Raw genomic sequence first — 12,326 nt, forward strand, 5'->3', positions numbered from 1 at the left:
GGTTCATGCTTCAGAGTGCTGCTGGTTTCAGGTAAAACACAGCCAGACCCTGGCAGGGCAGCATCCAGTGCATTGCCTGCAAGTCCTGAACGGGGGAATTAAGGAGGGCACAGCTGGTACCATACTCATCCTCCATCTGAGAGCCAAAGGTGTTTTCTGCCCATGGGCTCCCCATCAGCCTCAGTTTACACTGCCCCTGACACCAGTCCCTGCCTGCCAGTGAAGATGGGTTCCCCTTCTAACTTTCAGGTAAGGCACCTCTGAAGCCTTTGAATCTGCTTCCTACAACCCTAAAAACGAGGAGAAACTAAAGCATAACATTGCTGAAGCAATTTATGAGGAAGAGGAAAACGAAAAAAAAGAAAAAGATTTCACAGGACCTGCTTTTGAGCGCTGTTATTTCAGTGATGAAAGTCACAGGTTGCCTATAGATCAGATGGTGCCACAGTGGTGATGGAGCATGAAACCTCACTTAACTCCCACTTCGTGGTCCCTGCAGCGCTGTCACCGGGGTCCTCGCACTGACCACATTCCTGCTGTTACACCCGTGGCTTTTCCCAGCTGATAGAAGCTAATCCTTACCAGTTGCATTTTAGAAAAACAACAGCTTTCCTCCTTTCATACTGAACCACTGATGCAACAGCTCTGTGTCTGAATGAGAACGTAATTGGATCCGTGAGCGAGTTGTGCGAGTGCCGTTAAGGAAAGGGAAAAAAAAATAAAAAAGCAAATATACTGGTATCCAAATGTGAACAGACAGGATTCCTGATTTACAGGCAGCAAGCAGGGTTCAAATTGGGTCTGCATTGCCTCAGCAAAGACATCTGCTTATTGAACGATTTGTTTTTTAATGACCCTTCGATGTTGCTTTTGCAGAATCCTAGTTAAAATGCCATGTTGAATAAGGGCAACTCTGTGCCTCATACTGCCACAGCCTGCTCCTGTGGTAGGTTTAGGACTGTGCCATGATTTGTAAAACTTGTACTCTGATATTCTAGGAAAATAAACACAACCCAGACAGAGAAAAGAAATATAAGAGTGAACCCCAAAGTGCTGAGTTCTTTCAGACTCAGGTGTGGGCCAGTCAGGCTTTAAATATTATTTCTGTTTAATCAAGCAATAGCTGTGCAAGACCTGAACGAAACAAAAACAGTTTATGTGCTTACTAGCAATAGTATGGATTTTGTCTTAGGAAACCAGTATTTACTGTTAAAGTTATTAGGAATTAATTATTTTCCCTAAATTGCTAGGTAAAAAGATGAAGAAACAAAAGTATTTCTAAAGGAATGTTTGGTTAATTCCAATAAAGGCATTAAAAAAATCCTTGTTTTTCAGACAAGGGTCTATTTTCCTTTTAATACATACCGAAGCCATACCAGCCCAGTGACCATGTTAAAAAGTCAGTGGGCAATTCCCACTGAATATCGCACCACAACAAGGAAACTGGTGGAGATGGACAGCTCAAACAGCTCACTCCCTACTACCACACCAAACAGGTGGACGTTTAGTAATTTTCCATGGTCACCTAACACCGATCAAAGAGGCGCCTCGTCTGCAGCATCCACTTTATCTCTCGTTGGCATGGTTTGCGTGGCAATGAGTGCCCGTTCGTCCCAGAAGAACTCGGAGGGACTGTCCGCAAAAAGCATACCAGCACTTTGGTGGAACATCAAAGCTTGTAGAGCTTTACAGATTACAATCACCGTCCTGAAGAGCACCAAAATGCCTTGTGGGGAGGTCAGAGCAAATCACAGAGCTCGCATCGATGTAACATGCTCATGCTAATCGCCTTATTAAATGGGAGGGCTACCAGAAAGCTAATGAGTAGCCTTTGAGGGCTGAGTATCTGGCTTTTCTAAACTGAGGAGGAGGAAAGGGTAGGGAATAACATGGCAAAGACTGTATCAGACCACTTATTCACTGCAAAGTTTAAGAAGCAGCTGAGTCCTCGCTGTTTGGGGGGAAATTAGAGCAATTTGAGATGCTAAAGTATCCCACGACTGTGAGTTTATCTGGCAAGAAAAGCACATAATCCATGATAGATGGGAAAGTCAGCCTGCCTTCCTCAGTTCAGCTCACCTCCCTCTGCCCTACCAGCACCGCATCTTCCCTCTCTCCATGAAGTCTCAGCTGGTACTTTGAATTGCTGACTCTTAAATTTGCAGAGAAGACAGAGAATGCCACATAGGTTTGTTTGCAGTCAGGCTTATGTAAAGCTCATCTGAAGTTTTCACCTCCCGGATCTGTAAATGCTGCTGTTTCATAACGAGGCAGAGAAGTACTCTATTAATCAAACCCAGCAGAACATTTTCTACAGGAGGCATTTATGTGAATGAGAGCAGCATATGAGGTTACACTTAGCTAGGAAGAAAATTACAAGGGGATCTCAGTTCTTGTGCTTCAGGGCATAAGCTGATCACCAGATGGGGTCAGGAAGAATTCCATCCTCCTTCGTTCCTAGATATAGTGTTGCACAATAGGTAAACTATGGAGGCACAAAGAAGAAGGAAAAAAGCTGATTATAGCCCTGAATTTTTCCCCTGCTTTCTCAGGAATTATGTCCTGAAACACTGACAGACAGAAGACAGCAGGTTAGAAAAAAATATTGGGCTTTAGTTTGGCAATTCTTACCCAGAAAATAATATGCAGAAGAGCCCTGACTTCACATGTCCAACGAAAGAAACACTAAGCCTGGTCAAAAAATCTGCTCTGGGAAGCTGGTGGGCAGCAGGTACCGTGTAATGGGTACTATCAACATATTTAATATATTATGAATATTTTACACTAGTTAAAGCTAGACTTCTAGATCTGGGAGAACTATGCCACAGCTCATGGGAACAATTTTTTCATTTCAATTGTTTCAGTGCTTTGGGTTCAAATTAACCCACTTAACTTCTCTTTCTTACTGCAAATTAATAAACCGGTTGAACTTAAAAAAGAAGAAAAAGAAAGAAGAAGAAAGCCACAACACTTTGTTAAAACCACTAAGTTTCAGCTGGTATCATGTCAAAACCACTTGAAACATGAAACCAGAAATTTTCCTAGGTTGACTCAAAGACTACGTCTATACTAGGAGTGCTTTACTGGTAAAGGAATACTGGCATATAACATTGGCAAAGGACTCCTGGTGTAGATGGAACTATAGCAGCAAAACTGAGTTTTAAATCGGTCCAGTAAATTCACAGACTTGCATCTAGGTGAAGTTCTCCAACAGTTCTAGCAAGTGAACTGGTCAAGGGCAACACCTCTTCATATCCTGGATAAACATAAATATGTCAGCACAAGTTTTGAGTGTTGAAATGGACAAAATCAGGTAGAGGTTGTTTTGACACCCTTTAAAAAAATCAGTCAGCTCTGAACTTAACTTAGAAAAATGGCAAAATCAACTTATTCTGTAGGCTTTACGGTTTTGTTGCAAACTTCTGGCATAGCTGCAGTTAAACATCTTATTTCAGTCTTATAATCTGTGACACATGGTAGTTTATGATTTCTCTCAGCACAATGAAATCTGTCTCTCAGCATGCAATCATAAATGTTGCATACAACCCTCACAAACAACCTTTGGAGATTTCTCCGTAACCCAGTTCATTTATTCTAACAGTGGTCAGCGCCGGTGCTAGGAGGAAACCGCCACGTAAGAAGATCGTATTGTTACTCTGATAAAAAGACCATTAGATGTTGGCTGCTTCCCTCAACACCAGTGCCAAATTAAAAGGCTGAATAAAAATGTTCATTCTATTATACGCTAATATGTACTATTGCAGACACAGAGGAGAAGGCAGAGCAAAGCAGCAGTTAGAACTTCACCGATTCCTACTCAATTTACTCGGATTGAATATTTTGGATTATGTTGGATTTATGGCAAAAAGATATTTTAAAATAAGAAAGACATTTTCAGCTTCAAACACTATAGAAAAATCCACTTCCCACCTAGCTTTGCTTGGAACACATCTCTCACTCTGTAACAGCCCCTTTTACTGCAGTTGAGACACAAATATCCGTAAGCAATTACTACCATTGCCTGTGCAAGTCAAACCTATGGTTCTGTCTCTTACCTGTAATCTGACTCTGTCCTTGTGGATTAAAAGGACTTGGTGCAGAGTTCAGAGAGGGCCGTGGGCTCTGGGTCGGGACCCCTACTCTCATACTGGGATGAGGAATGCGCCCTAAATCACTGAGGCGTTCAGAGAACAAACTAGGTTTAGAGTCATCAAGCTTCTGTCTGTGCCCTGGAAACAGCAAATCATAAAATAAAAGCGTTAATAACAAGATTTAGTAATTTAACACACCAAAAAAAAACCCCAAAATGGCCTCTAAGGACCTGTTATTAGATTTAATGGACTTATAGGTATCTCAGCTACTCCCAATAACACAGCAGCATCAGTTGGGGGATTTGTGTTTTGGACATGCTGTGCCGGTGAAAACCTTATTGAGCACAACTGTGCCCATACAGATGTGTCACATGTTGCAATTTGGATAAAAATAAGCACTTATGAGGATAACCCACACAAGGTCTTTTTTATCTTTTTTTTTTTTTTTTTTCTGCTTTAACTACACTGGGTATTTAATGGAGCAAACTTTTTTTCCAAAAGCAAGACTCATATTTAAGTAGAAGTTATCAAGTGGCACAATTATTCCATGCCTGATTTATATGTTGTGGATTTTTGCTAAGAAAATGCAAGCTTTTCTTCTCCCCTTGTTTTTTTTCTTTAACTCTGTCACAGTTAGTCATTAGCTTTCATACCTCTGGGAGATTTTCCAAAAAGTAAATAGTCACTGTCATTTGCGAAAAGCAGTATTGCAAGGAAAATCTTCAAAGCTGCTGGCCAAGACTGAGTCCTACACTCTTTTACATGGTCAGCTTTCCTCCGTGTTCCCACTTGTCTCCCCCAAAACAGGCTAACTGCCCTCGTGCCGTATGGCCACATTGGGAAAAGTCATTTATGGGTGCTCAGTTGTTCAAAATGTAAAGGGGAAAAACAACATAACCAACAGGATGCCCAAACTGGCAGTGCTCACATTGTCATTGAGATGTTTCAAGAGTAAAGGCTTTACTTCTCTAATTGTTGCATTTTTGCTCCTAGGTTTGATTTCTTTCCAAAGTAGTTATAAGATACTCCTTGCCCAATGGCACCTTTGAATGTGAGGTGGAAGGTGTTATTTCTGTCATTCAACGTATGGAGAAACAGGCATGCATAGAGATTCAGGTCAGGACTAATGTTACTTAACTTGAGCCATTCATAAATCAGGCATCTAGTCTAAACTCTTCTAATGTAGACTTCCTCTACAGTTAATGGAAAGAAATAGCTACTTCCAGAGGGCAATTAATCTCATTTGTCTCTGACACCAGTCTCAAAACGGCATGATTCACCTTCTGAATTTGCCTTCTCTTCCTCCTCTGTTCAGAGAGGGAGAACACATAACTAGTTTAATTAGACACTCTCACCATTAGTCAACATTAAATGGAATGAATCTTACTCTAAGTTATTGACCAAGGTCACACAAAAAGCCGCCAGCAGAGCTGAAACTGGGGCCCAGACCCCCTGATTGCAGCCCAGAACCACATCTGCCTCCATCTCTGTTAAGCAGTGCCAGGGCACAGACACAATCAAAAACTGAGTAGGATATTTTTATGCTTTTAATAATAAGAAGGGGCTCTGGTAAGGCTTGGGCTTGAACCCTTCCAGATGATTCCCAGTGGCTTGAGATAATCCATGTCGTCCCTCAGCAGTGTGGACGTAGCCATCTGTCTGGAGGTTTGTAGGCATGGTCATATTGTCCCATTGGTCTTATGGCCAGAGAACCAATTCTGGCACAGGATGATTTACTTAAAAGCATAAATGAGGCCATTGAATCTTGAGCTTAAACTATCACACTATCACTCTTAAAAATAATGCCTTCTAATGGTACCTCTCACCACAGTACTGAAGTACATGGGTCCACATCATCTAACTAGGACCATGGTGCCTACGTGACATATAGGCAAAGTGATGTCAGTACTGAACAGCTAAATCCAAATTAGATTCAGAGAAATCATGGTTCTAGATAGAGAATTGAAGGATTCAGGTTGGGAGATGAAAAGAAACTAGATGGAATTTAATACTGGAGAAACTTCTTTAGCAATTAAAAAAAATTAATTAGCTGACCCATTATTTTGTACTTTGAAGTATCATTTTTCTTCCTCAGGATGACTCAGTCTAAAAGCACGGGACAGGCGGGAGTTTTCTTCTTAAGGAGAAGGTGCTGCTCTATGTTAGAGCTGACATGGGTGGCTACTCCTCTTCTCAGGAGGTAACAAACACTTTAAATGGGGAATGATTTTTGGTGGGCTTGTAACAACTCTGGAATGGCAACTTAATTAACCGGATAACATCTAACCTGGTAGTCTTTAGTATTATCTTTTCAATCTATTTAAATTACGACTTGTACAAGCTCGGTGCTGCTAAATCTGAAGAAACAACTTTCACCCATGCACGCAGTCAGTATTCTCTTGAGATTTCTCCTCTTCCATCTTTTTTCCTCCACAGTTTTTATATTTGCTTTTCCCTTTGCCAGTCATATTTTCCACTCTGTTTTTTAAAGGCATCTCCTTCCCTCCATTTTTGTCTTTTACTCATTCCTAATCATATTTCAGCAAATTCAAGAGGGCTCAAACTAAGGCAAACATGATTAGCTGATCTCTGCTTCACATGCCAGGGCTGATTTTATCTGGGAATGAATCCATCCCAAAGTGAATTTTATTTTGAATTTTTGTAGAAAAATCCTATGCTACGCTCATACTGTGCCCTTTTTGCTAAAGACTCACTAACAAACCAGTGCACAAGCTATTTTAACTGTCTTCAGATAATTCAATGAACACTTGCGATATAGGTCACCTCTCCTGCACCAACCTGTGCCCGATAACCCCCAGCTTTGTTTTCATCAAGCTCTGTTTGCCCATCCATAGCTTTGCTAGAAAAGACTTTACATTACATACATGTAGTCTTATTATACTGAACTAGGTCTATCACAGAAAGACAAAATTCAGAAGGATAGCAATGCACTTCAGTGTAGGCAAGGGGGAAAAAAAGAAGAAAAAAAGAGGAAAAAAAAAAAAAAGAAGAGGGAAAAAAATAAGAAGAAAGATTCTCACATCTGGTTGAATTGAAATGATCTAGAGATATGTGCGTTTGGGTGTTCCCACCTCCTGCCCCGCCCCTCCCCCCCCCCCCCCCCCCCCCCCCCCCCCCCGAAAAAAAAGTATGGAAAAGAGAGCTCTATGCACATCTGGAAGACCCCAGGCATCAATGGAACTGCAAGTCCCCAGAAACCAGCAAGGGGCCGAAGGCATACTTGCCTTCCCCTTCTGGACATTTAAAATTTAGGGTTGTAACACGGAGTCATGTTGTGACAAAGAGATCCACAGAAGGAGCCACACTCCCCCAGTGAAACATCCCAGTGAGATGAGATTACGTTACAGCTTCACACATTATGGGTTACTGTGCTTTGATAAAAGCTAAGACGTGCTCACAATGAAAGTGAACAGGAAACTCAACAAAAAACTTCATATTCAGGAGGTGCTCACAAAGAAGTGTAGGCAACTTAAATAACTCTCTTGCCCTGATTCCTGTGCAGAAGAAAAAAAAAGAAAATCCTATTAAGTACAGAGAAGCTATGAGGTATGGGCTGAAAACACTCTAAAAAGGCCTTTTTAGTAGCACATAAGCAGCAGCAATGAAATATGTGATACACGTTTAAAACTCATTCCACAAGCTGCTTTTCATCTCTCATTGATATATGTGTCCGTTGACAGAGAAATTCCTGATCCCAGGGGATTGTGCTAAGAAAAGCCATATTCCTTGGTCTCAGTCATGAGGTGTAATTTTATTTCAGGAAAAAAGATTAGGGTAGCGAGTGTGGATAGCTCAGGGAGAATCTGTGATCTGCTGCAGCAGTCAGTACATTAAAAAGCAATATAAATGTTACATAAAGAAGAGAATAAAATAATGTTGCAGCTATCCCAATGCCTGAAGCACTGCATTTAGTCCTGGTTGCTCTGTTACAAAGACTATTTTGTGGAATGGATTGGGCTTGGAGAGGGATAAAACGGTTAAGGACACAGGCAGCCTTGGACACAAAATGCAGTGAAAAAGATAGAGGCTGTCCCATGAGGCAGTGAATAAGGATGAGACCCAGCGGCCACTGGAATAGATCAGGGCACAGGCAAGGAGATGTGAAAGAGACAAGAAAAATTGAGAGTTCATAGAAAAAAGTTATACAAGGTGTTCTGATTTGTCTGTGGTCACAGTACAAAACATGTTAAATACTAGAAATCCATTGTTTTCTTCCAAATGACGAGCAATATTCTGGTCTCTCACCACTACTCAGCTATTTCAAGCCAAACATCAACCTGAGTATTAGTTTCTGAGACAGAAAACATCCCCATTAACCCACCTCAGTACCGCTTTTGGCCATTTTACATGAACTGAACCAGAAAACAGTACTGAGGGAGTGCGATAAAATCAGCGCAAACTGCAGCCAGCCAGACGGTGCTTGTGCTGCTACTTCAGCTCGCCAGCCCGGGACGGCCTCAGAACATGTGAAAATGGCCCGTAGAAGCTCATGTTCAATTATCACATCCCAGGCATGGCAGAAGATGTGAGGAGGTTTCATCTCCAGCTTAATCGTTTCAGTTTAAACGAAACGAAGGAATGTCTTCCAGATCAAAGCAAGGCAATCTTGAGTCTGCTGGATGTGGTAACTGGAAAGGGACGTGAGCTCGTCTCTCATCACTGAACTTCCACCGCTCTGCTGGAGAAGTCAAGATGTAAATTGAGCCATGGAAGAGGCTGACTTGCAGAAAGTAAATGTGGTGTTGATGCTTGAAGATTTTTACCTCCTCGGGGAGGAGGGGTGTGCGTTTTTATCTTTCAGCTTGTGGGTGTGGAACTGAAAACTAATCAGATTATGCTACACGTGGCCTCGCCAGATGCTGACACTCAGGGACTCCCTTTCTTTGTACCGTGTACACCACCCACCAGTTTTTGTGTGTGTGTGTGTTTTTTTTTTTCTGGTACCAAGGAGATCTGGTTACCAGATTTTCAACAGACGCTTTTATCACTCTCAAGTGGGTTAGCTATTTTCAGTCATCGCCCAGTTCTATCTTATTTGCTTTTGCCTTAACAACAAGTATCATGGGAGTCAGGTGTCTCTGTAAAAGAGTCAAGGGAAGGCAGAAAGGTCATGAAAGTAAGAACCTGGGCTCTCACCTGCTGGGGACACATTCGCTGGGACATCCCAAGTGGAATGGAGGGTGATGACCCAACATTAAATATCACCACGGTTTGTGCTTGCTATATGTCAGCAGTGTGCTCAGCATCAGCTGGTTAAGTTTGGGGAGTCACTCCATGGAGTGACTAGAGCTGGAAAGGGCAAACAAAACACAAATCCTTTGAATGCTGGGGCCAGTAACTGAGGCTTTCTATGGCTCTGGGTTCAGTGCTGAGATTTAAAAAGAAAACTTTAATGGAAAAGGGACTTTTCTTCAGGCTAAGGTGTGGCAGAAAGAAGAAGAATCACCTAGTTTACAAGCTATGAATTTATAGCCTGTACACCCCAAGCTTTCCCCAACTTCAAGAGAAGCACATCAGAGCCCAAAACCCCCAAATTTTGATTATTCCCGCTGTTCTCCAAAGGTGAAGTGCTTTGAAAAGGTAAAGAATAGATGTATTTTTTCCTACTAACATTGTATGTCTCTGAAACAAGTGCTCTGATTATGTCTCTTTTAACACTAGGGCACTAGTGACAAAATTCTGTCTACACCCTGTACAAAACAATTTCACGCCACAAGAAAGATAGGTTACATGTCCTCTGAATTTCATCACAAATCTTCCTTAAATTCTCTTTAGATGTCTTCCTGCATTTCATCTCAATTGGTCCTATGGATCAGATGTAACTGCACGGTATCGATACGGGCTTGACTGTGAATTCAGCTACAGGCTTATAAAGCTGAAGTCAAGGGAGCCACATTTATGTCACGCTAAAGGAGTCAAGACCTGAGCTTAAGGCTTCTTAACAGCTGTTGTGCAGGAACTGAATAACACTGAGCATTCAGCACAAAGCAAAAATATTCATTGTTCTGTTACAAATTTCAGACAATACATCATTGCAGCAAGATGTCACTCCAAAGCAGTGTCAATCTACGCTCTGGAGGTAAAAAAAAGAGAACTATAAATCAGCAAAAGCCCAGAAGACGCACGTCAGCTCTTTGCGAGGGAAAATCTCCGAAGCAAGTCACAAGGGTCCCTCTTGTGTCCCTTGTCTTGTGACAAACTGTCACCCCTGGGCTGGCTTCCCTCTGCCCAGTCCTACCGAATGCACCCAATCCAAAGTTTGTGACAAAAACCCCAAAACACAAAGGAGCCAAACAATTTTTACCCAGGAAAGGGAAAAGCTTGGAACCCTTCCAGTCTCTTGGGTAAAGACACAATTATGAGAAGAAAAATATAATCCACCCAAGAGACATAATTACATAATTAGGCCATAGGCTGTGTGTAGGAAAGGTTCTTATAGTTCATAAAACAAGGAGCTACATAGGTGCAGTAACTACAGTTAATTCACTCAACGAAGAAAAAAAAGTTTATTTTTTAAATAGCTGAGAGCACCAGTTTGCATTAGACTGGAGAGCTTATTCTCCTGACTGTACACAGAGCCCTATTAGTGTCCGCAGGAGCCACCCAGATGCAGGCGGAAAACAAGACTCTGTCTCTTTTTGTTCTTAAAAAAGACATATTTTTCACCCGAAGCAGGTAAGGCCTGCACCTGAAACTACTGCATAAAAGTGGAAATAAATGAAGGCAGAGGAACATCCGCTGTGGATGGGCTCAGTTCCTACACAACAGAACTACCATGGCCCATTGCCGAAATCCCACTGAGCTCCTCCTCCCTGACCCCTGCTCTCCCCAGGGTCTGCAGACTACTGGTACGGCTCCAAAAGGGCCAGATCCAGCTCCCAGGGGAACCAGTTATGCTACTGTCTTCCCGGAGCTGTGGTCCCAACCCAGGGTGAACAGAGGCAGGGGCAGGTTTGAACCTCAGTGTAGAGGTCAAGCCCATAGAGCATCTTTGGTGTCAATGGTCGTCTCCCCACTGACTTACTGGGAGCAGAAGCAAATGTGGACTCAGCTCATCTTGCAGGCAGCCCGCCCAGCACAGGTCAAAGTCAGAGCTTCCAGGAGATTGAAGGGAGGAAGGGGCAGGAAGGTTGAGGTGAAATGATCCCATGTGTGTGTAACCTGTGTTCCTTTGTGCCCACAGGAATGACTCTAACTCAACCATTGCAAAGCCTTTGAGGATACAAAATGTTATTAGTGCTTTTTAAAATTCAGCTGGGGTCTTTGAAAAGCATCCATCCAGCTGAAAGGCAGACCCAGAGGTCGGGGTTTTTCAGCAAACTGCAACAGCTGCAAAGGAGCCTCTGGCTCCCAAAATTTCTCTACGTAGAGAGGTGAAAAATGCCTGCTCAGAGCAGGGCTTCAGGCTGCAACTTTGGCAGACAAGGGATGATGGGGGGCATGTGGCAGTGGCTGAGCTGCCTAGGAAGTCTGCACAGGGAAAGCTGTGTTAAAACAGCAAAACTGGAAGATTTGATGAATGAAACCGGAAAAGGTGCTTTGAGAGAAAGGACAAGCAGAGCAGGAAGAGGCTCAAGTGGGATTGCTTTTGCATGGGTTCCCTCCCACACTTCAACTTATCCCAGCGTTGTAGGATCCATGCTGCCTTCTGCTCTGCCCCTCTGCTGCGGTACAGCCTTGGCTTGCCAGGAAACGAGCAAGGTCTCCCCTTGCTGTAGTGTCTTGTCCTTTCTTTCTCCTTTCTTTTTGAGAAGTTCTTGAATTCTGATTTGGCTCTTGAAGCTCATTCTGTGAAACTGAGCAACACCCCCTATGAACATCAGCACAAACCGGCTGGGTCGGGAAGGGAGCAGGTGAGACTCCTTGCACCACGATGCTCTGCTTTCACCTTTATCCATCCTTCATGAACATAAAGGAATCTGTGTGCACGTGTGCCAGGAAATCAGCTAAACATTGCTGACATCACCGCTCGGAGACATTAAAGACAACTCATATAAACAGAGACTGTCACGCAAGTCTTGATCCCTGCCTTAACTCTCTTTGCATGCTGGTATCAGTTATGCTCTCCCCCTTCTCCTCTCCCTTTTTTTTAGCAGAAGGGGCAAAGAGGGAGAATGAGGGCTGTTCTGCCAAAGCGCAAGAGCTCCTCATTCTGATTTTATCATCCTCATCCTGATCCAGCGATATCTTTGAGGTTTCACCTCCTGGCCAAAG

At 42.8% G+C, this 12,326-nt stretch overlaps 1 protein-coding gene across 1 annotated transcript in view; it reads right to left on the reverse strand.

Moving 5' to 3' along the window:
• The window catches only part of RUNX2 (RUNX family transcription factor 2), a 156,950-nt gene that overhangs the window by 34,162 nt on the left and 110,462 nt on the right, over nt 1–12,326 (reverse strand). Inside the window, 1 exon segment of the mRNA XM_086623880.1 lies at nt 4,056–4,229. Within this exon segment, the coding sequence (XP_086480006.1) occupies nt 4,056–4,229 (174 nt within the window).

Source organism: Tauraco erythrolophus, chromosome 2, assembly GCF_009769465.1.
Source record: "Tauraco erythrolophus isolate bTauEry1 chromosome 2, bTauEry1.pri, whole genome shotgun sequence".
NCBI classification, from domain to species: Eukaryota; Metazoa; Chordata; class Aves; order Musophagiformes; family Musophagidae; genus Tauraco; species Tauraco erythrolophus.